Here is a 26,404-nt window from a genome sequence, read left to right on the forward strand (position 1 = left end):
CAGGCAGACATATATAAATCTATGTAGAGGTATAAATATATATGTGTGTGTATACGTATGTGATATCTTTATATTTAAAATGAGTTTCTATAAGTGGGTTGCATTCTTTTGACTCACCCTGGTAATCTCTGTATTTTGATTGACGCTTAACGGTGATTGGATTAGCCCCCTCATATTTGTATGTGCTTATTCTTAGTGTGTCAAACGCTCCTTTCTGAATATCTTGTGATTTTAGCTGAGAATTTTTGTATGATCCCACTTTTCTCTCCTCTCTTGGTGAACACACTTTTGTTTTTTTGTTTTTTTGGTTTTTTTTTTGTTTTTTTTTTTTACTGTTTTGCTTGTTTCAGTGAATGCCCTAAATTACAACTAATTCAAAAAATAAGAAAAATAAGTGTTTTGGTTTTTCCTTCATCTACTCTCTAATGTTCTCCCTCTTTAAATGTAGATTCACGTTTCTCACCTGTATCATTTCCAAAAGAGCTTCTTTTAACATCCCATGCAAGGCAGGTGCACCGGCAACAAGTTCTCTCCATCGTCTGAGCAACATTTTATTTCTCCCTTCATTTTTTTCCTCCAGATTTAGTTGAAAGCATTTCAGAGAGAGGCACACATGCAGGTTGTTTTATCCTCTGGCTCACTGCCCAAATGGCTGGAAAAGGGCTGAGGCTGTGCCAAGCCAAAACCAGAATCCAGGAGCTCTATCCAGGTCTCCCTCCTAGGTGGCCGGGGCCAGGCACTGGAGCCGTCATCAGCTGCCTTCCTGGGTACACCCACAGGAAGCTGCAGTGGGAGTGGTCCACATTCAAGCTGTCACTTCACCATGTGGGATACCGGGATCTCAAGTGGCGGCTTCACCTGCCACACCCCAGCAAGAAGTAAATGACAGATAGGGCAAGAACAGAATGTCAAGGGTCACGGAGATGGTGGCGATCCGAGCCTTTCTCTCCCTCCGGCTCTGATTTGACCTAGTCTGAATGCGAAGCGGCAGGAAATCTACAAGTAGACATTGAGTGGGGCAGAGAAGGCACCAGAAAAACAAACAAAAACAGAAGCAAAAAGCAGCCCTCTAGCTGTGGCTCAGGAGCTGGAAAGGAACGCTTCATGCTCAGAGAGAGAAAGAGTGGGCTCCACCTCTGATTGATTTGTCTGCTCCCCCCTCAACTCCCAAACAGCCTGGAGGCGGGAGTGACAGAACCCACGTGCAGTGGGAGCCTTCAGGAGCCAACATTCTTTTTTAATATTTTATTTATTTTTATTACCAAGTCAGATATACAGAGAGGAGAGACAGAGAGGAAGATCTTCCGTCCGATGATTCACTCCCCAAGTGAGCCGCAACGGGCCGGTGCGCGCCGATCCGAAGCCGGGAACCAGGAACCTCCTCCAGTTCTCCCATGCGGGTGCAGGGTGCCTAGGCACTGGGCCATCCTGGACTGCTTTCCCAAGGCAAAAGCAGGGAGCTGGATGGGAAGCAGAGCTGCTGGGATTAGAACCGGCGCCCATATGGGATCCCAGCACGTGAAGTTGAGGACTTTAGCTGTTAGGCCACAGCGCCGGGCCCAGGAGCCGCCATTCTGAGAAGAGTGAACCTTTGCTGGTTTTAGAACTCTGATTCTGACAGAAGAGTTACACTTACGCTGCCTGTTTCTCTCTCTCTCTCTCTTTTCTTTCCCGCTGCCCAGTCCCACACATGAGCAAAGTCGCACAAGTCAACTACACCACCTTTCTAGCTGAAGATTTTTTAAAAGGTGGGGAGGGGGGAGGTGGAGAGAGAGAGAAGCACTAAGCATCTAGAACGTACTGGAGAGATCCCAGAGAGGGAAGAGCTCATGAAAGCCCACCTAGTGAGTTGTTTCTCCACTGCTGAGGCCCCCATCCCCTCATTTGAGGATCTGACACCAGAGTGTTTACCAGAGATTTGGAAAACGGAACTCAAACAAATGTCCTGGTCCAGATTCTGCTGGCGAGTGGCAGTCATGCAGGAAAGAGCTGAGTAGGCCTACAGATGTCGACGCTGGAGCTGAAATGAAAGCCACAGCCCCGGGATGTTGGCTGGGCTCTTTGGCTTGAAGTCAACTAGGTGTACTCAGCCAAAAACATCAGTGTTTTTCATAGGATTTACGCAAGACTCAGAAACTCATTCTATAATGTTCAAGATGTGCAGGGTACAATCCAAGTTTCTTCTCATGTGAAAACCCAGAAGACAACCAGCCGGGAAGATAACAGAGGTTTAGGCTTTTTTTAAAAAAAAGGCTTATTTTACTTGCAAGAGAAAAGAGGATTGAGACTGAGATCTTCCATTTGCTGATTCACTCCTCAACTAGCTGCAGTAGTTAGAGCTGAGCTGATCCAAAGCTGGGAGCCAGGAGCGTCTTCTGGGCTTCCCACATGGGTGCAAGGGTCCAAAGTCTTGGGCAATCCTCCGCTTCCACCACGCTGGTCCCCATTTTTTTAACTTTCTGACACATACACCAGAGAAACTTTTACAAAAATATCCCAACCGTTTCAAGCACCTTTGAAACAAACAGAAAAATTAAAAGTCTCGCAAAGAAAACATACATTGGACATTTTAGAAATAAAAGGTACAGTCAATAAAAGTTTGAAAAACTCAACACATGGACTCACTAGCAGATTAGAAATGATGGGAGTAAGAATTTAATCTGGGGCCCGGCGGTGGCCTCGCGGCTAAAGTCCTCACCTTGAACGTGCCAGGATCCCATATGGGCACCAGTTCTAATCCCGGTGGCTCCCTACTTCCCATCCAGCTCCCTGCTTTTGCCTTGGGAAAGCAGTCGAGGACGGCCCAATGCATTGGGACCCTGCACCTGCGTGGGAGACCCGGAAGAGGTTCCTGGCTCCTGGCTTCGGATCGGCGCAGCACCGGCCGTTGCGGCTCACTTGGGGAATGAATCATCGGACGGAAGATCATCTTCTCTGTCTCTCCTCTCTGTATATCTGACTTTGTAATAAAAAATAATAAAAAATTAAAAAAAATAATTTAATCTGAACAGCAGAGAGAGAAAAGAATAAAATGAGCAGAATCTTAGGTACCCGTGGGACAAGATCTACTTCATGTCATCAAAGTTACAGAAAAGTGTCTGGTAATGGGGGGGAAATGGCTGAAAAGCCCCAGAAGGTAGTGAAACACTTTAACCCACAAATTCAAGAAGCTCCGTGAACTTCCATCCAGAACTTCTCTGCAATGTCATTGTAAAGCTTCTGTATGGAAAGAAAAAAGGAAAGACAGAAAGAAAAAGAGGGAGGGAAGGAGAGGAAAGAAAGGAAGGAAGGAAGGAAGGAAGAGAAAAGAAAGAGAAGAGAAGAGAAGAGAAGAGAAGAGAAGAAAGGAAAGAGAATAAAGGAAAGAAAGATCTCTTTAAGAGACAAGTCCTGGGCCCAGCACGGTAGCCTATGGCTAAAGTTCTCACCTTGCAAGCACCAGGATCCCATATGGGCACTGGCTCTATTCCCTTCCAGCTCCCTGCCTGTGGCCTGAGAAAGCAGTCGAGGATGCCCCAAAGCCTTGAGACCCTGTACCCGCAAAGGAGACCTGGAAGAGGCTATGGGCTCCTGGCTTCAGACTGGCTCAGCTCCGACCATTGTGGCCACTTAGGGAGTGAATCAGCGGATGGAAAATATTTCTTTCTCTCTCTCTTTCTCTCTCTCTCTCTCTCTCTCCTCCTCCTCCTTCTCCTCCTCCTCCTCCTCTCTGTATATCTGACTTTCCAATAGAAATAAATACATCTTTAAAAAAAGAAAGAATAAAAAGAAAAAAAGCACATTCTAGAAAAGCTCTAAGAATGACTCACATGCCTTGAATTTTGGAAAATGACATGACCTGAAGTACTTGTGTTATTCTGCTTTGGATGCCATTTGCCTCTGCAGAGCTTTGTGTGTTGGGAATTCGGCTCCAAGCTGATGGTAATAGGTTATATGGACCCTTTAAAAGGAGGGGATTTGAAACAAAGGAAGGTATTTCTTGTGGGACTTTTGAGTTCTCATGAAGGGATTGTCCTGATGCCCTAACAGCCCAGATCCTCAGTCTGTCTGTTTGGCTTCCTCTATGGAGATGTACTCTCCTCCAACACATGTCCCCATCATCCACCATTGGGTCCTCCCCAGAGCTGACCCTAACACAACATCTAAAACCTCTTTTCTTAGTAGGGTCAGCCTGCCTCACGCATGTCATTGTAACACTGTAAAAGGGACTGGGCAGGAGTAAAGATTCAAAAAGCAGGTTTTAGGAGAGAAGTTAGTTTTAGTTTGAAAATTCTTTGGTACATACAGCTAGAATTATCTAAAAATGAGGTGAAAATAAAAATTCAGGGTGGTCAGCATTGTGGCAAAATGGGTAAGCCACCACTTGGGAATGCTGGCATCCTTCATGGGTGTTGATTTGAGTTCCATATGCTCCATTTCCAATCCAGCTACCTGCTAATGTGCCTGGGAATACAGTGGAAGATGGCCCAAGTGCTTGGACCTTCCCACCATATTTGTGGAAGATCCTGAGGATACCCCTGGCTTTAGCCATTTAGGGCATGAAACAGCAGATGAAGGATCAGCCTCTCTTTCTCTATTTCTCATGCTCTTTCTGGAAAAATAAAATGGAATTCCAAAGTAGTTTTGAATCAGAGATAGGAATTTTGAAGTTATCACTGTGAATGGGATTGTGAAAGTAACATAGCATGTAGGAAACTCAGTTAGGCTTTGGTGAGGCTGTGCAATGGTTACAAAATAAATCTAAGATCCCAGACAATAATGGAATTTTTTTTCTGGCCCACGGCATAGTCTAGTGGGGAAGATAAATGGTCTTTACTTGCAATCACCTTCCTTTGGCATGCCTCCATGGTCACAACTGAAATGTGGGTGAGGTTGTGGAACGGAGACCTCCGGTGTGTCCAGGAAGGCGGAAATGGTGCAGTGAGCACACGGAAGTGTATTTGCCTCAAAGCCAAAGGCAGGTCCTGTGAACTTAGCCAAACGAACCTGAGATAGATGTATAGACACAGTATTCCTTCCTGGTTGTCTTAAGAGTGCCTGTCAGAGTTTTAATCGTTTAGTTTTTAGGAAAAAAAAACTCTATTAAAATCCTTTGTTCTCAAATACCCACATGTAAATATCCACTTGACTTTAGCTCTTGGTTTAAATCTGTGCTTCAGTTTAAATGTTCACATAATCCATGGATATTCATGTCCATGGAACATCTGAGTCCCTCTAAGACAGTGTTCATCTATAATATTGTATCCCAGGAATACAGTTACCACCAAAAGTAAAACCTGAGCTCTTGGAGGGTGGGGGGAGCCCTTCTCCATTCCAGTGAGCACCTGGAGAGTCATACCTTCCGTGGTTTCCATGAAGGTTCGTGTCCAACCTGGATGTAGAATCATTGTAGGGAAAGTTGGAGCTCTGTATGCATGCCCTTAGCTCAACTAGCAAACAAATTCTTTTATCTGAAATCATGAAAATGCGACTAAAAAATTAATTGCAGTCACTTATTCATGTAAGTACATATTGTGTTCCAACCAGATGCATGGACTATTGAAAGCATAGGTCATAAGAGTGGTGAACAGAACAAAGACCTGCCCTCCTAGGTGGGAGGAGTCCACCTGGGGAAATAAACCAGCGTGTGCTCGGAGATCAGGTAGGGATGAATACGACAGAGAAAAGTTATGCCCAACAGAGAAATGGTGGGGAACGTCTTAGGTAGGATGGTAAGGTGCCCCTCTGGGAAGATAACAGATTGTTGGGAACTAAGGAGGGAGCTATGCAGGGATCTATAGAACGAGGAAGCCAGTTGGAGAGATCAGAAAAGTCAAAAGTCTACAAGGAGAAAAGGCCTGGCCAGAAGGTCACCCTGGCCAGAGTCAGAGAGCAGCAGGCAGGGAGGCTGAAAGAGCAGATTGTGCAGGCTTGGAAAGGAGGTTCCATTTTAGTCCAGATCACTTGGGAAGTGATCAAGCTGGGAGGTGATGTGATCCCACTTATGTGGGTGGACAATTGACTTTAGTGGTTGAGGGTGGGGGCAGGCAAAGTGGATCAGTTGGGAGGCTGTGGTGGTCACGATCAAGACATATCAAGAAAAAAGTGCCCAGAGGCCAGCACAGTGGATGTAACTGGCTTATTATCCACCTATAGTGCCAGCATCCCGTATAGGTCACTGGTTCATGTTCTGGATGTTCCACTTCCCATTCATCTCCCTACTGATGGCCTGGGAGAGCAGCAGAGAATGGCCCAAGTCCTTGGCCCTCTGCAGCCACTTGGAAGACTTGGAAGAAGCTCCTGGTTCCAGGCTTTGGATCAGCTCAGCTCCAGCCATTATGGCCCTTTGGGGAGTGAACCAGTGGGTGGGAATTCTGTCTTTGTCTCTGTGAATCTTCCTCTCTGATAAAAATAACTTGAAAAGAACAAAAGAAGATGTTCAGATACTGTCAAGGAGTCTGACTCTAGTAGGCAGGTGCTTAGTCCGCAGGCAGGTTAAGCCCCTTTATTTGTTGACAAAGGTTACACAGTGTTACCTGAAGGCAGGGCACAGAAAGCTCCATTCAGGTGGGAGTCAGGATGAATACCAGTACATATGGCATACAAGTAGGGAAGGACACTCTGAGACAATGCTGAGTACAGTTTTGTACTTCTTCTAACCTGGTCTCTCTCTCTCTCTCTCTCAGTTTACAAGAAGAAAAAATGATGTTACTCCAAGAATTTGAGAAGATCCCGAAACCAGGGGTAAGTGGAGTTTATTAAATGCAGCTTAGGTTCAAACATCCCGTTTGGGAATCATGTTTATCATAAACTTGTCCCAAGATGCTCAAGAGACTGAAAAGCCGTGACGGCTGACAGTGGTGAAGAACAGGACACGATCGTTGTCTCTGGAGTTAGATACACATGATACTATCATGGGCTGTGGCTACGTGGCATCTAATGGAATCTATGTTTAGTTGGACAGTATCCGCTTTGTTTTCAGAACAGGAAAGGATTCTGGGATCAACACTTTAAAAACTCCTTTCTATCATTGTTATTATCCCCATTACTTTCTGAACCAATCTCAAGTCATTCCAAAATTTTTTTGTAACTATGAAACACTTAACTACTCCTACACGACACCATCTATTTCTTGTATTTCAGAGTTCTGGATTCTGGACTGAGTTGGCTCGGTTGAGGCAGGGTGGGCTGGAATGGACTCATTTATACGTCAGCCAGTTGGCGGGCTAGTTGGCCAAGATCCCACGTCCTTAGTGGGTCTCCTGATGGTGGAAGTGCTTCCAGCTTCAAGAGAACAAGTTGCACACATAAGCACTTCTGAGCCTGTTCTTGAATCATTGTTCATAGTATCCTATTGGGTGATAAAAGCAAATCACGGAGCCAAGACTGGAATGAGTGATAGAGAAACAGGCTGTGTCACGTGGTGGGAAGGATACATTACAAAGAAGCAAGCATATCTTGTGCAACAGGAGGAACTTGGGGCCATTTTTTTACACTCCATTCTAAATTCATAACACAGCGCAATGCTTCTGCATTCTGAATAGTTATATTTCAAAAGCATTTTGGTGGCAGTTTCATTCTGAGTCCAGCTCACAAAATCTTTTTTTTTTTCTTCTTTTCGAAATCTTCTTTAATGTAGAGTGGAATACTGTTCTATACAGACACTTAACCATCATTTACAGCACAGATATTTTTATTGGCGGGGACAAAGCATCTTGAATTTATTTCCATATTATAGGATCATTCATTTTATTGGCTCCCAGCAGCGAGAGAAGGAAAGAACCACATGAATCCATCCACTGAGCCACTGGTAACAGGTAGATTTTCTGAGCATAAGTTGCACAGCGCCCTCTGGAGAAGCTGACTCAGAAAACAAAGATTGCTTATAAGTCTGGGATAGATGTTTGAGATGTTCATGAGCTAGACAAGTAACGTTAAGAGGACAGGCAGAAGTTAACAAGGATAAAGGGTTGGACATTCCAGATAGGAACTTCTTTATCTTTAGGTTCTCATGTGTGGCTTGGGTTAACCCTAAACCAGATAGTCGGAGATTATTTGTATCAGCTTTTGTCAAATCACAATGCTCCCAGAAAACAGATTGGGGTGCTTTCTCTGATATTTTTTGGTATTCAATAAAAATTAATTCTGCAAAATGACACATTTAAAATATGGGAGATCAGAAAAGAGCACTCATTAGAAACAGGAAATTTTCAAAATTTTCAACGAGGTGTGCTGTGATTGCCACGCCTTTTCAACTATGTCAGAAATCATAGGTTGTATTAACTTTGTGAGAGATTATTCACACACAGTCAAAACGAACATGACCAAAATGGTGAATGGACTCGTTTGCAGTGCAGCCGTTAGGTAGATCAATGCTTGCTAACACAAAATCACCTGATCGTTGTCTTGGCTTTTAAAGGAAATGGAGAAGAAGATGAGACTATTGAGAGAGAACACAGAGGAACTGCGTAAGGAAATAATGCAGAAGAAATTGGAGATTAAAAATTTGAGGGAAGATCTGGCTTCTAAGCAAAAGCAGTTACTAAAGGAGCAGAAGGAGCTGGAAGATTTGTTGGAGTATCAAGTCACCCTAAAGGTCTGCTACTTATAGTTGGGAAATACCTCCTAACCATGGTACTTGCATGGTCAGGCTGCCAGGGGTCCTGATGAACTATGGAGGTTTCACTAAGGATTGTTGTCACATGAAATGTAATGACATGTATTGGGACTGAATCTATCATGCTCTGGGAATTCACAAGAGATGTAAAGGTAGTGTTCCTCTAATTTAGAATTCTGACAGCTTGTTCCTAGAAAAGAGGTCTTGCTGGTCCTCAAGCGTTTTTCAGTATTAGAATTAAATGTCACAAACATACTTCTGTTTACATTCAGAAAAATTAAAAAGATGCCACTGTTGCTACCCAGGATATGAGAACAGAGCCGCGATAGGTTTATCCAAAGTCCAGTGACACCTCAGACTTCTCCCTTGCAGGATCCTCTTCCAGGACCCTGAATCTAATTTGCCATTTGTATTTTTTTTCTCTTTTTCTTAAAGAAGATTCCCAAAACTGTACAAATCCTAACTTATTCAAACTTGAATTTGTATTAGGGCAGAACCATGTCCCAACCCCAGTACACTGCAGCCTCCACAAACACCTATGGCCCCAGCAAGACCTTCTAGAACCCCTGCTTTGTACATAATTTCCTTGAGGTTTAAACTGAACCTTCCATGAACACATAGAGCACAGGGAAAGGTGACATTAGCAAACATGCCTTCTGATCTTGGCTTTGCCACTTCACAGCTGTGTGACTTTGGGAAAAACCACCTAACCTCTAGTCTTGGGTCTGGTCCCTAGAAGCAGAGTCCAAGGCACAGGTATTGCTATGTGAGAACTTGAAAAAGAGTCCTATAGGATGCCAAGAGAAAGATAGACCTGGGCTGGGTCACTGAGGCAACACACAGGCAAACAACCTCTAGCCACATCTGAAACCAGAAAGAATTCTCCATCAGGAATTATACCTGAGGCTGTTTCCCACCAGGGGCAAGGGACATGGACTCTTAGGCCGTATCAATTAGTCATGAGTCACAGCCTGCTCCCCTCCTACATCCACTGGCCATCACCACCCAGCCCTCCCAGCATTCCCTAACAAGGCACCTGTGCTTGGGCAGTGGCAATCAATCCAAGAGTTAGAATAGTGAGCGTGGCTGTTACTCATCAGCCCTGTGGCCACTGTGGGATGCGTGTGCTCCATCAGGGGGATCTGAGCAGGGCACCCCTGGTATTATCACACCTGGTTACGTCCTCTTGAGAATGATAGCAAAGGTACTGGTCTTAAAAGGTCGTCTTAATAGAATCAATCTTAAGAGTGCCAGGGTGGATAACTTGTAAGAATTCTACATCTCATAGTTTCTGTCCCTCTCCTGTTTAACCATCCTGTGTTCCTTGCCTGTGATCCCAGACCACATAATGAATTGCTCATAGCTGTTCTCTTTGCTAGGATGAAGTGGTACGCCATCAAACCGTTCCCGTACAGATTGTGAAGGAGATAGAAAAAACAACACGGAAAAAAGTGTACGATTCATGTTTTCCTTCTCTTTCCTTCCTTACCTACTCTGATTTAAACATATCAAATTGCAATCAGGATTTCAGGAATATCTGTTCTGGGCCCTGGCTAGGTTGCCTATACCCAGTTCTTTAAGCACAGTTCAGCAAACGATTGTCCTTCATCCTTAACTTATGTTGGCATTACGGGTGCAGATTCTATTCCCAACTTGCAAATCCTAACTTTATGGATCAATCCAATGGACGCTAACAGAGCTGGGAGGTTCATGGTGTTGGACGTGTGTCCACCAGGTAGCCACTGAAAGCCCCAATGGGAGTAACTTCTTTGTCATCTATTTCTGGGTTTGACACCTCAGAGGTCATTGCAGTCTCAAAGTTTAAAGAAACCAGAAAAAAAAAAAAAAAAAAAACAGCAATCTTAAAGAAAGTGGGGAAACAAAGCAGGCCCTCCAAATAGTGCTAAAATCCAAGCTCATAGGAATTGACAGTCATTGGATTTATAACCAGCTCAAAATAAGGCGTGTGTGTGTCCTACAGAGAAATAGAAAAGAAAAAGCTTATCCTGGAATACGAAGTCAAAGAGCTACATGACTCCATAAAAAAAGTGGAAACCAAAATCAACGCGGTGGTGGAAGAGAAGGAGGATGTAATTAAGGAAGTGGAAGGCAAGCGAGCCTTGCTTGAAATCAAAGAACGAGAATATAACCAATTGACCAAGATGTTGGAGTTGACCAGAGAGAATGAAGCGACCTCGCTAACCGAGAGGTGAGTTAGCTGTCTGTGTGTCTCTGGCCTCTGAAAGTTTTTTTCTTTAATTTATATTTGAAGATTCAGAAAATAATCTTGAACAGTTAATATGTTGATTCACTAAGCAGCTTTAGAAGAGTTAAATCTATTTTTACGATTAGTTTTTTATAAGTTATCAAAATCAATTTTTAAGTATTTTCCCACTTTCTGTCAGTCATCATTATCTTCAATTTTGTGACCAAGAAAGCAGGTGAAAAAAATCTTTTCATGTTGTAAGTTTCAACATGAAACTTACTCCCTGGAGTGTAGCGTTTTATCACTTAGGGATGTTACCAACCAATGAATGGTATTCCTGAGGGTATCTTCACTTTCTCCCACTGGGAGAAATTCCATGGCGTGATTTCCTGAGAAAACTTTGCTTCCTACTATTAGGTATAATTTCAGGGGAACTGGGGACACCTGCCTCTGCCAACTTTGGTGGAATTGCTCCCCAGAATGATACCAGCTCTACAACCTAGTTGCTTTGGGCATATTCACAAGATATGGTTCTAATGTGCAGGTATTTCGATGTGTGTATGTTGAGCACATCATATTGGTAAGATTCAAAGAACATATAGGGTATGCAATGACATGTCATTCCCCCTCGTTTACCTGGAACAGAGGACTCTTGGATCTCAATTTGCGGAACAGTCTCATCGACAAGCAGAACTATCATGATGAACTTTCTCGCAAGCAGAGAGAGAAAGAGCGAGATTTCCGAAATTTGAAGAAGATGGAGCTGCTGTTGAAAGTCTCCTGGGATGCCCTCACTCAGACTCAAGCCTTGCATCAAAGGCTTCTGTTGGAGGTGGGTGTGCTGTAAGCCATTTAGCTGACTGTTCACTGCTGTCCTTTGACGTGAAAGTACTTTAGGATCTTGTTCTTGCCAGGAGAGAAAGAAGGGAAGTTAGCAAAGAAGTAATTTTCAAATGCACCAAACAAAATGAGGGTACTGAAAAAAAGTTCATGGGGGAAAAATGGAATTAAAAAATAAGTTTATTTTGGTACAATAATTTTTTTAAAGCCATGCCTTTTTTCATAAAAATACACCATTGTCATGAACGTTTGGAAGCTCTCTTGTCAAATCTATAGTCCTATAGCATTTCTTAATCTTTTTTTGCTAGCCCAAGATCAGAGAAAGGTCTTGAGTGGGTTGGGCAACAACCTGGCCTAGGGAAGTGATTGGAACCCCCAGTTCTGGAAGTATCAGAGGACTTGTTGTAGGGTAGGGCCAAGTGGATCACTGACTTTACAAGTGAAAAGAACCAATTCCAGCATGGATGCATGGCAGAGCCAAACACTTTAGGACCAGATCAGATCATCTACGTATGGGAAGGTAACCTGGACTTCCAGCTAGTCAAGAACAACCATAACCCAATGTCAGGCCACCTGGCTAACTCTGTATATTAGAAGTGTGTTCCAGCTGGAAGGATGCTCATGGCGTATCTTCAGCAAAACATTGGCATCTTACTACCACTGTGTTCCCAGGGTTGGGTTTACTACTGGCGCTTATGTCACAGCCCCTGCCTGCATGCGATGGCTCAGTGTGACTAAAAGGGCAGAGGCCGGGTCTACTGATCTGAGTCCCCTGGGTCAGTGTTTCCTTGGTCAATCTCTGAGATGAAGCCTTGCATGTGGAGAAGTCTTCCCTGTTCCCTTCAAACTGGCCTGCCCTAGGAGACTATGGAATTTCATGACCTCAGGAACTAAGCTTCGAATAGCTAATGGACAGCAAGCGACACTCCAGCTCTCTCTGGTCACTGTGGAAAGAAGGGAAGAGATTGAGGTGTTGTAACACAGGAACAGCCAGGAACACTTGGCCAACAGTGATCTTAGAGAATTGTCTACATTGGGTTTCATAAGAGAATAAGCTTTCGTTGTGAGAAGCCATGACATATGGAGGCTGTTTCTTGCTGTCGTGTGAGTTAGCCTGTCCCAGCTGCAAGATCAAGTTTGAGCAAGACATGAAAACATTGGCTAACTTTATGGGTGTCAGTTGACTAGGACAATCTGCTGCATATTTTAAACATTCGTTTCTTTTTATTGGAAAGGCAGATTTACAGAAAAAAAAGATCTTCCATTTATTGGTTCACTCTCCAAATGGCCGCAATGGCCAGAAATGAGCCAGTCTTAAGCCAGGATCTTTTCTGGGTCTCCCACGTAGGTGCAGGGTCCCAAGGCATTGGGCCACCTTCCACTGAATTCCTAGGCCACAAGCAGGGAGCTGGATGAGAAGAGGGGCAGCCAGTACACAAATTGGCACCCATAGGGGATGCCAGAATTTTGAGGCAGAGGCTTAGCCAGTTGAGCCAACATATTGGCAACCCTCCTGTTTCAAAAGATGAAATCAAGTTCTTCCTTGGTGACTTCTCAGCTGTTTCACAGACTCCCCCAATGACTTACATCTTAGACCCTCACTGAACACTCAAGCCATATTCAGTGACTGCTACCTATTAATGGTAAGATTGATCTTTCTAAATGGGAAAAATATATGTATATAGTTGCAGCTGGCAAGTGATAGATTTTTGGTGCACCTTCATATTTTAGTGTTTTGACTTTTATAAAAAAATATTCCCTAGGAAGGCCAGTTCCTATTATAGGGAGAGTTGTGATTTGCCCACCATTGTAGAAAACATATGATGGGCTCAACTCCACGGCATTGTGAATTTCTAACATACGTGCCTGTTTTCAATTCTAATTTCCAGATTGAAACCCTTCCTAAAGACGTGTCTGCATTATCTGAGAGGAGGAAAGAGCTCCACAAAGAAGTTGAAGTAGCCAAGAGGAATTTGGCCCAACAGGTTCATTGCTACTGCCATTTAAGCATCTAAGAATGGTTAATAAAAACCTGATGTGCTTGAAAAAAGAAAGAAAGGGATTCCATCCATTGGTTCACACCACAAATCCCACACTGGGTTGAACTGGGCCTGGTGTGTACCCAGGAGCCGGAAAAAAAAAAAAAAAAAAGGCAGGTCTCCCTGCTGCCTGAGCCATCCCTTGTTGCCTCCTAGGGGCGGGCATTGGCAAGAAGCTGGACCCAAGAGCAGCAGCCAGGAAATGCAGCTAGGCACCAGGATATGGGACACAGTACCTTCACAGCTAAGCCAGGGCCAGGTGTTGTGGCACGGTGGGTTAAGTTGCTGCTTGGGACACCTGTGTACCTTATTAGAGGGTCAAATCTTGCCTCCACTTCCAATCCAGCTTCCTGCTACTACACAGCAGAGGAGGTAGCAGAGGATGGCTCAAGTACTTCCATGGGAGACCTGGGTGGAATTCCTGGCTCCTAGCTGTAGCCTGGCTCAGCCCTGTCTGGTACAGCCAACTAGGGAGTGAACCAGCAGATGGGAATGTCTGTCTTTATCATGCTTTAAATAAATAAGTCGTTATAAAAATTTATACAAACCGGTGAGATTTTAAAATAAAGGGATGGTATATTGGTTACATTAGAAGTAATCAACAATGCTTGATTACCTCAATGTCTAATAGAATGCAATTTGTTTCCTCATTGCCATTCAAGTATTTTAAATCATTCTTTTATGTTTCTTCTTAAAGTCACCTAGAAACATGATCACAACTAGTACAAGTGCTATCATGTTTACCCACTGACTTCCACTTTCTTCTATAAAATAAAATGGTACTTGGTGGTACAGTTATTTTATGGTTTAACAAAATTCCACATGGGAAATATCAAGTTCGTCTCCCGATCCTTCCAACACATCGTAATGATGATGCACTGCTTTTCTGTTTTTCCAAAAGAAAGTCCTGTCAGATGCTGAGACCAAGTTGGTGGAACACCAGCTGACAGAGGAGAACAAGCTACTGAAGGAGCAGGAAAACGTGCGGGATCTGGTGTTCAACCTCGTGCACATGACCCAGATCAAACTTGATGAGCGGGAGCAAAAGTCGAAGGATTTCCTGAAAGCCCAGGTGATGGCATTTTCTTCCACCCCTCCATTTCTACAAGCGTTCGGGGTGGCCTCCTTCTAGTGCGGTATCCATTAGAAAGTTACCGTGGTAGTCACCAGGCTTGACCATGCACTGAAAAAGTGTGCCAGGATTCAGCTGGCAAGAGTCAACAACCCAGAGAGAAACGGAGACAGAGCGAGGAGAAGGAGCGGATGATTGAATCGGTTGCTGATTTCAGCAGGAACTTCATATGTCGGTGTGGCGCACAGGGCTGGTAGCGGCATATGTCACAGATATCATCCGGGATGCACTACCAGCTCAGAGTCACCGTGACTTACCTGGCAGGCTGGCATCCCCGCCACAGCCGGAGTCTGGGAGGTGCCACCCACCACCCAGAGCCCAGCTTTCAAAACAGCCTGGTGTGGGCTGGAAAGATTCCACTTGTAGAGTTTTCCCTCATTAGATACTTGCTCCTTTTTGCTTTTTAGAAATGCTAGGAAGTATCCTTATTCGTGATGCCAAGAAAAAAAAAAATCTAGTTTATCAGTAATTTTTAGTTAAGCCTCCACGCTGGAGCCTATGTGATCCATGTGTGACTGAATAGTTGCAGAACCAAACTTCCTCATTAAATAAGCTAGTTCATATTAAACCACAAGACAATCTTGCCTTTGAGATACAGAAATTGACAGAAATTTCTCAAGGTCAAGTCTTATTTGCTTCCTGAGTAGTGTCAGTGTTGGAAATTAGTCTGCTAGTCATTGAATGGTCATTTCCTTAGGAAGGAGGTCAACCTCAACACAGGCCTTTCATCTCTGTCCCTTAAAAACAGAAAGACAAAAAAGAGAATCCTGATCCCCTGACAGGTAGCATTTCAGTATCAGCTTTACTGTTTATGCGCAGAGTAATCCAAGTATTTTTCTTCTTGACTCTCAGAGTCATGGAGAAATTGGTACACCTGCAATTGCTACACATGCATCTTGTGTCTGATGCTGAGTTTCCTGCCACTCATGCCAAATGGGCTTTGCTTTCATATTCCTTGGGGGGGAAAAAGCAGTTCCCTCTGCTCACTCCCCACCAACACTTCATCTTTGAGTGTTTCTTATCCCAGCTGAACGATCACTACTTTTCAACGTGAAGAAAGAGAGTACCCAGCACTTGGCATGTTTTGTAGGACTTGAAAAATATCACGGTTATCTTTAAAAAATCTTATATGCAACTTGTTGGCTGCACTTGGGGGCTTTATAATATAGGAAGACACACCCAATATACAAAGGAATTTGGAAAAGCACTTGAACAGCATCACCTGTGTTTCTCTCTCACACTACACCACTGTTCACTTCATCGCATTCATCAGAACTTGCTGTAATCCCTGCTCCCTTCTCTGTGTCGCATAAGCTCCTCCTTCCCCCAGTCCTACTGTGTGGTCTACAAGTTACCACTCCTTCCAGAAGTTCCCCAAACTTTGCCCCAGACCCAAACCTGGGAAGCCTCTCATGCTTTTCCCATCTCCTTTCTCTCCCCTAAACCACCCTCTGAGCGAACCATTTGTGGATGGACTTCAAAGGCTGAGCAATCTTGAGATCTCCCATCTACTCACTTAGCAGGCCAGGATAGAATGTTCCTCCCAGAATGGCAATGATATGGGGTGAGGCTGGGAATATTCACATGTTACTTTACACCTTTTTTTTTTTTAACATTTCAGCAAAAATATAACAACATCATTAAGGAGATCCGAGCTAAAGACCTTGAAATTAGGATCCATAAGAAGAAGAAACGTGAAATCCACCGAAGGTAAAAGAATGACACGAACCCTCGATGAAGGCAGTAGAGGACATTGATTTTTTTTTTTAAATGTCCTAAGCCTTAAAAGGAGGACTTTGTATTTTGACAGGCTCAAACACTTCGCTAAGCTGTATGACACGGTCCGAAATGAAAGAAACAAGTTTGTAAACTTGCTTCACAAGGCTCACCAGAAGGTCAACGAGATCAGACAGCGACACAAGATGTCCTTAAATGAGCTGGAAATCCTAAGAAACAGTGCAGTTACCCAGGAGAGGTACGTGTTATCACAGCTGCTGTCCCGCATCTCCGGGGATGCTGACAGATCCTGTGGAAAGCAAACCAAGAGGCAACTGTGTGAGCACAGGGATACCTGTGTTCAGATACCGTGCCTGATGGACAAGGTTCTTTTCAACATCTGGACACAGTGGCTTATCTGGGTATAGATGGCTTGGAAGCCATCTATTTTTCCAGTACATGAAAAGATATAATACATAGGATTTTCATTAGTTCAATTTTGTAGGGGAAATGAACACATCCAATCATTTGCACAACCAAGTCTCTTATTAGCCACCACCTCCTGGCTGTAGACTGGCAGCGTCTCACGGGACTACAGGAAGCAGTGGACACAGCAGTCATGAGATCCTAGCCCTGCCACCTGCTAGCTGTGTGACCTTGAGAAAGCCACCTTATCTCTCTCATCTTATCTGGAAGAATAGTCCACAGGACTTTTTATTACTATTGCACATGACTTGTTATTAGTTGGGAATATTCATGTAGAAACCATTAAAAGGGTGTCTGGCATATGGTTTTATCAAATGTATTCTTCACCAGGTGCCAAGATTGGCAACTTTTATTCATGTAGGTCCTGGGTCGATAGAATCTCAGTTGATAGAATCTCTGTGGCCTACACTTCCACTGTTAGCTATTCTTACCCAGGTTCCCATCCTAAAGATACTGCAAAATGGCCTCACCCAGGGAAGAAGGGTATGAAAAAAAATGTAGCATCTTGCTCAGATTCTCAACCAATACCATTGATACAGGCCACTGATACTCTCGTCCAGTGCTCATGATGACCCTCTGCTAACCGAGCACCGGCTGAAACCCAAGGGGCAGCATCACATGGGCCATTTCTGTCCTGAAGACAGTACAGCCCCCTGAAAGAGAGAGAATTGAATGACTCCACTCGCCTGCTTTTTAAATAGAAAGACTCGTCCAATCAGTGGTAGAAAGAGGAACAGTCAGAGAGATCTTCCATCTGCAGGCTTACTCCCCAAATGGTCACAACAGCCAGAGCTGGGCCAGTCTGAAGCCAGGAGCCAGGAGCCAGGAAGTTCTTCTGGGTCTCACACAGAAGTAAGGGCCCACAGCCTTGGGTCATCTTCCACTGCCTTCCCAGACCACAAGCGAAGAGCTGGATCAGCAGTGGAGCAGCTGGGACTAGAACCGATGCCCATATGGATGCCAGCACTGCAAGGAGAGGATTAGCCTACTACTCCATGGCACAGGTCCTGGTCACTTGCTTTGATGAAGGGGAAAGGCAGAACCTTGGGAGATGAGGAAAAAATGTCCTCATTTGGATGGGGGAGGCGCTGAGGCCTGGGAACATGTGGAAACTTTTCAGAGTACCAAAGGAGGAGACTTTTGTTTTGAAAGAAATAAAAAAGACAGCCGTCCTCTTACCCCCCTTTCTTCCCATCCTATCACAAGAAAACTGCAGAATTCTATACTGAAACATTCCAACAACATTACCGTCCGGGACAGCATGCAGAATGACGTGAGCAAGATCGCCTCGAAGCTCCAGGAGATGAAAGAGAAGAAGGAGGCTCAGCTGAGCAACATCGACAGACTCGCCAACATGATCACGACGATCGAGGAGGAGATGGTGCAGCTACGCAAGAAATACGAAAGAGCCGTTCAACTGCGCAATGAGAGGTAACCTTCAGGGGCCCAGGAGGGGCGCGGAGGACCGAGGAGCCGGTGGAGAAATGCAGTTCCTCAGGTGCCTGCGCTTGGCAGAAGTGAGGACACTGAATTCCGGGTCCTGTTAGGCCCTGGAGGGGAGAGGGTTTTGTGATTAGCCTGAAAATAGGCAGAAGGCAAGAGACAGCATTGTAGCACATATGCACATCAGTTCAAGTCCTAGTTGCGCCAATTCTCATACAGCTTCTATAGGAGGTGGATGTGTATGTATGTATGTATATGTATATGTAAATGGAGAGGGAGAGAGAGAGGAACAGGCAAGGCGGGTATGGGGGAGTGGCTGGTTTGAGATCAAAATCCTCATCTGGGCTACCATGCAGGCTGCTGCCAATAGGATTAGACTCATACAGCATGATTGTCACAAGTAAGTCTTTGGGCCTGACATCCATTTTTCCAGCGGCTGGTTTGGGCTTAATGAATTCTCATAGGCCACGCTCCCTGTTCATTTTCTGGGTGAATACATAAGAGCTTTGAAACATCAGTTCGATGATATTTCTTCCAGCCTGCAATGACAACATTGATCAAATTCCTATTTGAGAGAATTCTTTCCTGCCCCAAATCCCCCAATGCTATGGGTGCTCCTAGAGCTTGGGGCAGGTGGGCTTCTAGACCCAAGGAGTAATGACGTTGGAGTTGATTGTTGTTTTTCTTTTTCCCATCCTACTCGAGTTGTGTGAAGCATGCCTAGACCTTGAGAGTGGCTTCTTTTGTCAGAACTTTAGGAAAAGAGATGAGACCAAAGAGAGAGCTAAAGATGAGCCCTGGCTGACTCCCTGCACATTGGCTTTGAGGGGAGAAAAAGACAGCAACTGGAAGGAGCATGGGCCAGCAGGTGCAAGACCTGAGAAGTCCTTTGAGGCCCCACACACTCTGGCAGGTGTTGCCCCCGGCTCCTGGCACAGCCCAAGCCACGTGGGCAAGGCCTGCGCTCCCAGCAACTAGTCCTGCAAGGGCAGAGCCCTGGAGTTAGAAAAGTATTACTTCATTTCCACCTCTCTTTGCATTGAGGGTTCTTTTTTCCCCCTGGCATAAATACAGATTTTTGCCTGATTATGGAGAAATTATTCAAAAAGCTTCATCTTGATTAAAATAAAAGTCAGCAACTTAGAGACAGCAAAAACAGCTCCAGATACACTTGGCCTAGCCTCTTGCCTTGTGTGCTTCTGGCCAGGCCCTGGTTGGCAAGTTTGGTGCAAGTTAAAAAGCGTCTGCAAGAAATTCGACTCTGGGGTCCCTTTGTTTAGACCTTGGGAGTAACATTCTTTCCCAGCCCAGCAGAAATACTGGTACTGCCAGATGCACAGATGCACGGTGGTGGTCAGCCCCAGCGTGCAGACGCTACCGGCCAAGCTAAGCACCTGTTGTCTTGGAGAAATCGCACTGCAGGTTGAGGTGTGTTGTGTGTCCCCCCACCCCATCCCACCCCACACACACAGAGTACTCCTGTCTCTCCATCTAACCACAGTGGTGTGCAGCTGATCGAACGAGAGGAAGAAGTGTGCATCTTTTATGAGAAAATCAATATCCAAGAGAAGATGCGACTCAACGTGGAAATCGAAATCCACGTCCTGGAAGAAAAGATCCGCTTTCTGAAACTGAAGATCGCAGAGGAGCAGAGACACATCCGTGTGACCAAGAGATTGCTGCCGGTCAAGAAGTCCCTGGACGCCGACCTGGCTGTGCTGCAGATTCAGGTGGGAGAGAGGGGCAGGCACTCCTCCGCTGGCCAAGGCCTCCCGATCCCACCCTCTTGGTTTGTAGATTGCCGGGCTTCTTGCCATAATCCAAGCCATACTCCGCCTGGTACCTGGAGGAGCCCCCAGATTGAAGTCTTTTTTAAAAATGTCTTTGGACGCTGCTCCAGACATCCCTGCTACAAATGTCTTTTTCCCCGTTCGAGTGTTTCCTGCCTCTTGGAATTTCGACTTCTCTCAGCTCAGCTGTGTCGATTTGCACTACTCCCAGGCTAATCATGGAATCTAACTGAAGTCAGTGTCCCAGCAGCCCCACTTCCCATCCAGCTCCTTGCTTGTGGTCTGGGAAAGCAGGAGAAGATGGCCCAAAGCCTTGGGACCCTGCACCCACGTGGGAGACCCGGAAGAAGTTGCCGGGACATGAACTTGTGTCAGCACTTGCAAGGGGAGGATTAGCCAATTGAGTCATTGTACAAGGCCCTATATCACTTTTTAAAAAGCCAGGTTACTAGGTCCTGGGAACTACAGAGGATACAAATAAGTCAAAGCTGACTTCAGTTAGATTCCATGGGGAGCAAGTGATAGAGGAGTGAGGAACCCCTTTACCTACAAAACTGTATCAGGGAAAATAAAATAGTTCAGACTATCCCTCAAAGAGTACGTGTCGTTTGGATATCTTTCTCCTTCGGAATAACTGTGATACTCCTTGGCAGCACAGGGTCCAACATATTGTGTGCCAACGATCCTGGGCTCCCACCACCTGGAGGGAAGTAGAGCCTTTTAAAGAAACAAAGTTATTGAAGCCAGCATGGTAGTACAGCAGGCTAAGCCGCCTACCCGCAATGTCAGCAACCCACACAGGCTGCCGTTTGTGTCCTGGTTACTCCAATTCCAATCCAGCTCCCTGCTAAAGCACTAGCTGATGGCTCAGGTTCTTGGGCCCTACACCCACATAGGAAACCCCAAAGAAACTCTTAGCTGTGGTCTGGCCCAGTCCTGGCTCTTTAGAGGTTGTATCAGAGGATGGAAGGCCCCCCCTCTCCCTGTCTCTCTCCCTGAAAATACATAAATCTTTAAAAAGTTGCAGATGTGAGAAGCAGAAAGAGAGCTCCCATCCTCTGGTTCACTCCTTACATACCTGTAACCAAAGCCAGGGGCCAGCTCTGTGGTTCCCACGTGAGTGGGAGGAACTCAATTCCTGAGCCGTTGGCATGAGTCGTGAACCGGGATTCAAACACAGGCCTTCCCAGATGGGACACAGGCATCTTTACCACCAAGCCAGACACCCAGCTGGCTGTGTGGGTTGAACCTTGCAGCTACATAACATCCTACTAACACATGGGGTCTTCAAAAACCTTATGAAAAAATCATGAGATAAACCATGCAAGGATTCTTTGTAACATAAGAAAGTTGGCACCTAAACAAACTTGGCTGTTAATTCCATTTCTCCAGGAATTTTTAAAGTATCCTTGCAGACCACACAATGGGACCTAGACTCCCTCTCTGATGGCCCCAGACAGACCTCCTGCCCGCAGACTGGAGGCTGCAGTGTGCTGTGAAATCTTCTATTAACACTTCTCTCCCATTCCCTAGTTCTCACAGTGCACAGACAGAATTAAAGACCTGGAGAAGCAGTTTGTGAATCCCGAAGGTCAGAACAGAACCCGCTTCCTTTCAGGCAAAGACATGAGCGAAGAAGAAATCACGGAGAAGTTAGACGAGGTGAGCGTCCTGGCTAAGCTTGGCCTCGTGGTGCCCCTTGCTGGTGCCCGCAGGTGCCAACATCATATTGATGAGCTGCCCCTTTGCTTACTCTGGCAGCACTGATGGGCCTCTGTCCTGGTGAGCCCACAATGGAGTTCCTGGCTTGATTTAGCCACTTAGCCCCAGAAGTCAAACGCCAGTGCTTTCAGGATTCCAGAAGTTCAGCCTTCATCTCCCCACCCAAAAGGAATGATTCTGGCATCCTGCACGGATAAAATGTGTCTGCTTAACTGGGCACATAGCACGAGATTGGGAACTCAGGCCTGAGCTAACACTGAGCAGGGCCCTACTCTCCCACTGGGGCAGGGCACTGTACTTCCCTTCCTCTCAGTCTACTCCCCACCCCCGCCAAAGCAATTTCAAGTGTGGGTTGGGGCAGAGAAAGTCTTAGCCCAGCTCTGAACACATCCTCCCACCTCAAGTTTATTTCACCTGCAATGTCCTTCCACCTTCTTTCCAATTAATGCTGTCTTTGTCCACAGTTGCAAGTCCAGCTGGCCAAAAAGGAGGAGCAGTTACTGGAGAAGGACTTCATCTACGAGCAGGTGTCCCGTCTCACCGACAGGCTGTGCAATAAAACACAGGCCGGCAAGAAGGACACGCTGCTGCTAGCCAAGAAGGTCTGCAGGTCCTGCCTTCTCCCCTTCTGCTCTGCTTATCTCCCAACACTTTCCAATTCCACCAGTTGCTTAGGAGAAGCACCAGACATATAGATTCAGCTTTATGATTCAGAAAACATACTAACATGTAAAATCCATTAGAGAATCGCCTAGAAGAATTTTCCATTGAATAGATTCCCTTTCCAGGAGGATGTAAGCATTGCAGTGTTCACTTGTAAGTTTCACCTGGCAAGGTGGCTTCTTTAGCAGGACAACTGTTATCTTTCCAGTGCATGCTCTTATTCTAGTTCCTTTCAGGATGGGAACCCCCACATTTCCATCCATCTCAGTAGGAACTTCTCCCATCCAGAACTCAGCCAGAACCAGAAGAGGAGGAAGGGAGAAGGGGGGCCATTCAACACAACAACAGTCCCACAGCATAAGTGCTCCATGGGGTGTAATGGAGGCATGACCAGCCAGGCCCCATCCTTGAGGAATGGCTGGTACCATGGTGCTTCCTCATTGAGGCAATCATGAATAGAACAGATAGTCTCTGCCCCAATGAAGAACCTATTCCTGTGGAATAACAGATCACTGCATAGACAAATGTATATGCAATACATCAGCGATGAGCCCTGATACAAGGAAAAAACACAGCAGTAGGACGGCGTCAGGTGTTGTCAGGTGGAAGAAGTCATTGCTCTCCCTCTCTTCCCCAACCTCCCATCAACAGGTTCCCCTTTCCAGAAGCCAGAAAGCTCCCTGCAACTTCCAATTGCAATTCTACTTCTTCCCTATCTTTGGCAACATCTGTTCTTTCAGTTAGCCCCAACTCTACTGTTCGTAACTGTTGATACAAACACACCAGGAACACCACTTGTTCCAAATTATTGACCAAATTCCCCCCATGATAGCCCATGTGTGCTCACGATCTGACGGTGATACATCTCAGCAACAATGACCAGTAACTAAAATGTTCTGGTTTTCATAAAAGAGCATTTATATCCAAGACCTTTGATGATTACTTTATATAAGCAAATGACTTCCATGTACAATTTTTTTTTTCATCTTCTGAGTGACAGACTTCTCCTCACTCCTGTAAGATAGCTACCTGGGGCGGCACAGCAAGTTAAGCTGCCTGCATCCCATCTCAGATTACTTGGGATTCAGGCCCCAGCTCTGCTCTCCATTCCAGCTTTCTCCTAATCTCAGATGAATCGAGTAGTTAGGTTCCTGCCACCCAAGAGAGAAGCTCAGAGTGAGTTCTGGACATCCAGCACCAGTCTGGTCTAACCCTGGCTATCATGGACCTATTTCTGCCTTTCAAAATAAATATTTAATGTAGGCCTTTAACTGCTCCCCCTTAATGGTTCCTTTATTGCCCTTGAAATCTAGGAACCAGATAAATATTTTTCCATTTTTCTCTTTTCTCCTTGGCCTTACTTACACAACCAGTGTTGAGCTCCATCTTGGAGGTCTTTTCCAGTTCTTATTTTGTGTAAGTCCCAAGTTAAGTATTCCTTCCTTCGCACAAGAATGTTGACCCCCCTTCCCCACCACCTCCATAGACAGCCAGCCACCCGCCATTCTCTTCCAGTCGCCATGGAGTGTCTACACAAACTAAGCCTGTGGTTCTTTCATTCCAGATGAATGGATATCAGAGAAGGATCAAGGACACAACTGAGAAAATGATGGCTATCGTGGCAGAGTTGTCCATGAAGCAAGCTCTGACCATTGAACTCCAAAAGGAAGTCAGAGAGAAACAGGAATTCATCTTCTCTTGCAATTCCAGGATGGAAAAGGGCCTGCCTCTCAACAAAGACATCGAGAAAGAATGGCTGAAGGTACTTCGAGATGAAGAAATGTACTCCCAGGCAATTGCTGAAAAGTCTCGGGTAAGCTTTGGCTCCTAGGTTGCACTTGGAAGGTGCAACATGGAAGGCCTGTTTTTGAGAGTGACCATCTCCCCATAACAGATTGAGTTTCCCTTTTCTAAAATGCTTGGGATCAAGAGCAGTTCGCCTTTTTTTTGGCACGAATTTTAGAATAGTTGCATATACAGAATGAGATCTCTTGGGGATGGAACCCGAGTATAAACACTAAATTGTTTGGCCTTTCCTCCTAAATGTAGTCTGAAGTTAATTTTAGAAATAGTTTTCATGTGCCTACATTTTGACCGTGACCCGTCCCTTGAGGATATGTGTGGAATGTCCCCCTTGGGGCATCACAACTGGCTCTCCAAAGGGTTTAGTTCTCGAGTATTTTCACTAGATGTGCCAATAGTCATTACGAACAGGTTTTCAGATATTAAGCAGACAAACTCACGTATAGTCATCCTGCTCCCTAAAGAACCCTCACATCAAGTCTCACCTGACAGCCTCTAGCCCCAAGTATGGCTAACAGTGGGCTCCCACCACCTGGCATTGGCTTCATTCACAGGCCTCTAGTCTGACCTTGAACTTCTAATCAGACATATGTTGACCTAGGTCTAGACCTACCACTAGACCCCCCCCCCCAACCTACATCCGACCCAGTTCTACTGTCATCTTAGATCTTTTGATAGTCTTAGAAGGGAATTAGGCATCTCTTTCCAAGGAGTCCACATGCCAGGATCCTGTAAGTCACTCTTAGCATAAGTTGACACCCTAAGATTCCCTACTCACTTCCTTGTCCCTTAAAAGGTGCATTCTAAACACACACTAGAAACACTTATAACTGCCATATCACCTGGAACTAAACATTTTAGAACAATTCGATTTTGATTGTGGTGCCTTACTGTCACTTGCCTGTCTATATTGTGTGTGTGTATTTCATGCTGTGAAAGATTGTTCTATTTCCCAGGGAAACAGGCAAAATCTTGAAGATCTTGAGGCTCAAGGCAAGCAGCAACAACTTCTCTCATTTCCACTCCTTCTCTTCATTAAAACATCAGTCACCAGTGACATAGCAAAGGGAACTTACTGTCCTGCCCTTGTCAAAAACATGGAAATAATTAGTGTTTGAGGACAGATGCTGGGGTTGGAATAACAGTACATTGAAGCACCATGGAGCAGTTTTTAACCCTAAACCCCAGGAATAGTGTGAGAATGGGACAGCGCCTGAGCAGTGCAGTGTGTGGGGAGGTGGGGGAGACGGAGGAGGAGGTAGACTTGGAGGAGAAGTACTTGAGTATTTCTATTTGGGGGCTCCACCCTCTCAACTTCCTGTCCCTTTCGGGATGATGAATATTTACCAGCACAGCTTGAGGCTGCTCAGCCCCAGCTGTGTCTTTTGGGAGCTGGATCATGAAGCGATTTCAGAGTCATCAAGAAACTGAAAATAAAAATTCATTCCTTGCAGGAGTTCTTGGAGGCCAATAACCACCAGCTGCCCAATGGTGTCTACACGACGGCAGAGCCGCGTCCAAACGCCTACATCCCGGAAGCAGATGCCACCCTACCCCTGCCAAAACCATACGGTGCTTTGGCGCCTTTTAAGCCCAGTGAGCCTGGAGCCAACATGAGGCACATAAGGAAGCCTGTTATTAAGCCAATTGAAATCTGAGCATGCGCGCCAACCAAGCTTCACACAGGGAAGACTGCAGCTGAGATGCCTCCCACCCCCAGGTGGAGAATGCAAGCGTGAGTGTCCCCCCATTACAGAGAAGACTCTCACAGGTCATCAACAACCGTGCACCACCAACTGCTACTGCACCCACCTGCTGTGATGCCAGATATACAACAACCCTACAGCTGTGTCAGCGCATGCACTTGGATCACTTCATGCTCATTTCTCCATTGACTTTATTCCAGAAACATCTAGTAGATAAGGCACCGTGAAGGTGCAATCAAAATAAACCAACTTTCAATGAAGC

General features: G+C 45.4%; 1 protein-coding gene across 2 annotated transcripts in view; it reads left to right on the top strand.

The window, feature by feature from the left end:
• CCDC146 (coiled-coil domain containing 146) overlaps nucleotides 1-26,263 on the top strand; it is a 117,762-nt gene extending 91,499 nt beyond the window's left edge. For both annotated transcript variants that reach the window (XM_058657565.1, XM_058657564.1), the window contains exons 5-19: nucleotides 6,666-6,723; nucleotides 8,399-8,575; nucleotides 9,976-10,049; nucleotides 10,578-10,805; nucleotides 11,448-11,634; nucleotides 13,532-13,627; nucleotides 14,583-14,753; nucleotides 16,435-16,523; nucleotides 16,624-16,788; nucleotides 18,222-18,446; nucleotides 19,960-20,188; nucleotides 21,782-21,910; nucleotides 22,435-22,572; nucleotides 24,198-24,446; nucleotides 25,891-26,263. In XM_058657565.1, coding sequence (XP_058513548.1) covers nucleotides 6,666-6,723; nucleotides 8,399-8,575; nucleotides 9,976-10,049; nucleotides 10,578-10,805; nucleotides 11,448-11,634; nucleotides 13,532-13,627; nucleotides 14,583-14,753; nucleotides 16,435-16,523; nucleotides 16,624-16,788; nucleotides 18,222-18,446; nucleotides 19,960-20,188; nucleotides 21,782-21,910; nucleotides 22,435-22,572; nucleotides 24,198-24,446; nucleotides 25,891-26,094 — 2,419 coding nt within the window. In that variant the 3' untranslated portion in view covers nucleotides 26,095-26,263. The remainder of the gene's footprint in view (nucleotides 1-6,665; nucleotides 6,724-8,398; nucleotides 8,576-9,975; nucleotides 10,050-10,577; nucleotides 10,806-11,447; nucleotides 11,635-13,531; nucleotides 13,628-14,582; nucleotides 14,754-16,434; nucleotides 16,524-16,623; nucleotides 16,789-18,221; nucleotides 18,447-19,959; nucleotides 20,189-21,781; nucleotides 21,911-22,434; nucleotides 22,573-24,197; nucleotides 24,447-25,890) is intronic.
• Nucleotides 26,264-26,404: the final 141 nt, after the last annotated feature.

The sequence above is a fragment of the Ochotona princeps genome, chromosome 32 (genome assembly GCF_030435755.1).
Source record: "Ochotona princeps isolate mOchPri1 chromosome 32, mOchPri1.hap1, whole genome shotgun sequence".
NCBI classification, from domain to species: domain Eukaryota; kingdom Metazoa; phylum Chordata; class Mammalia; order Lagomorpha; family Ochotonidae; genus Ochotona; species Ochotona princeps.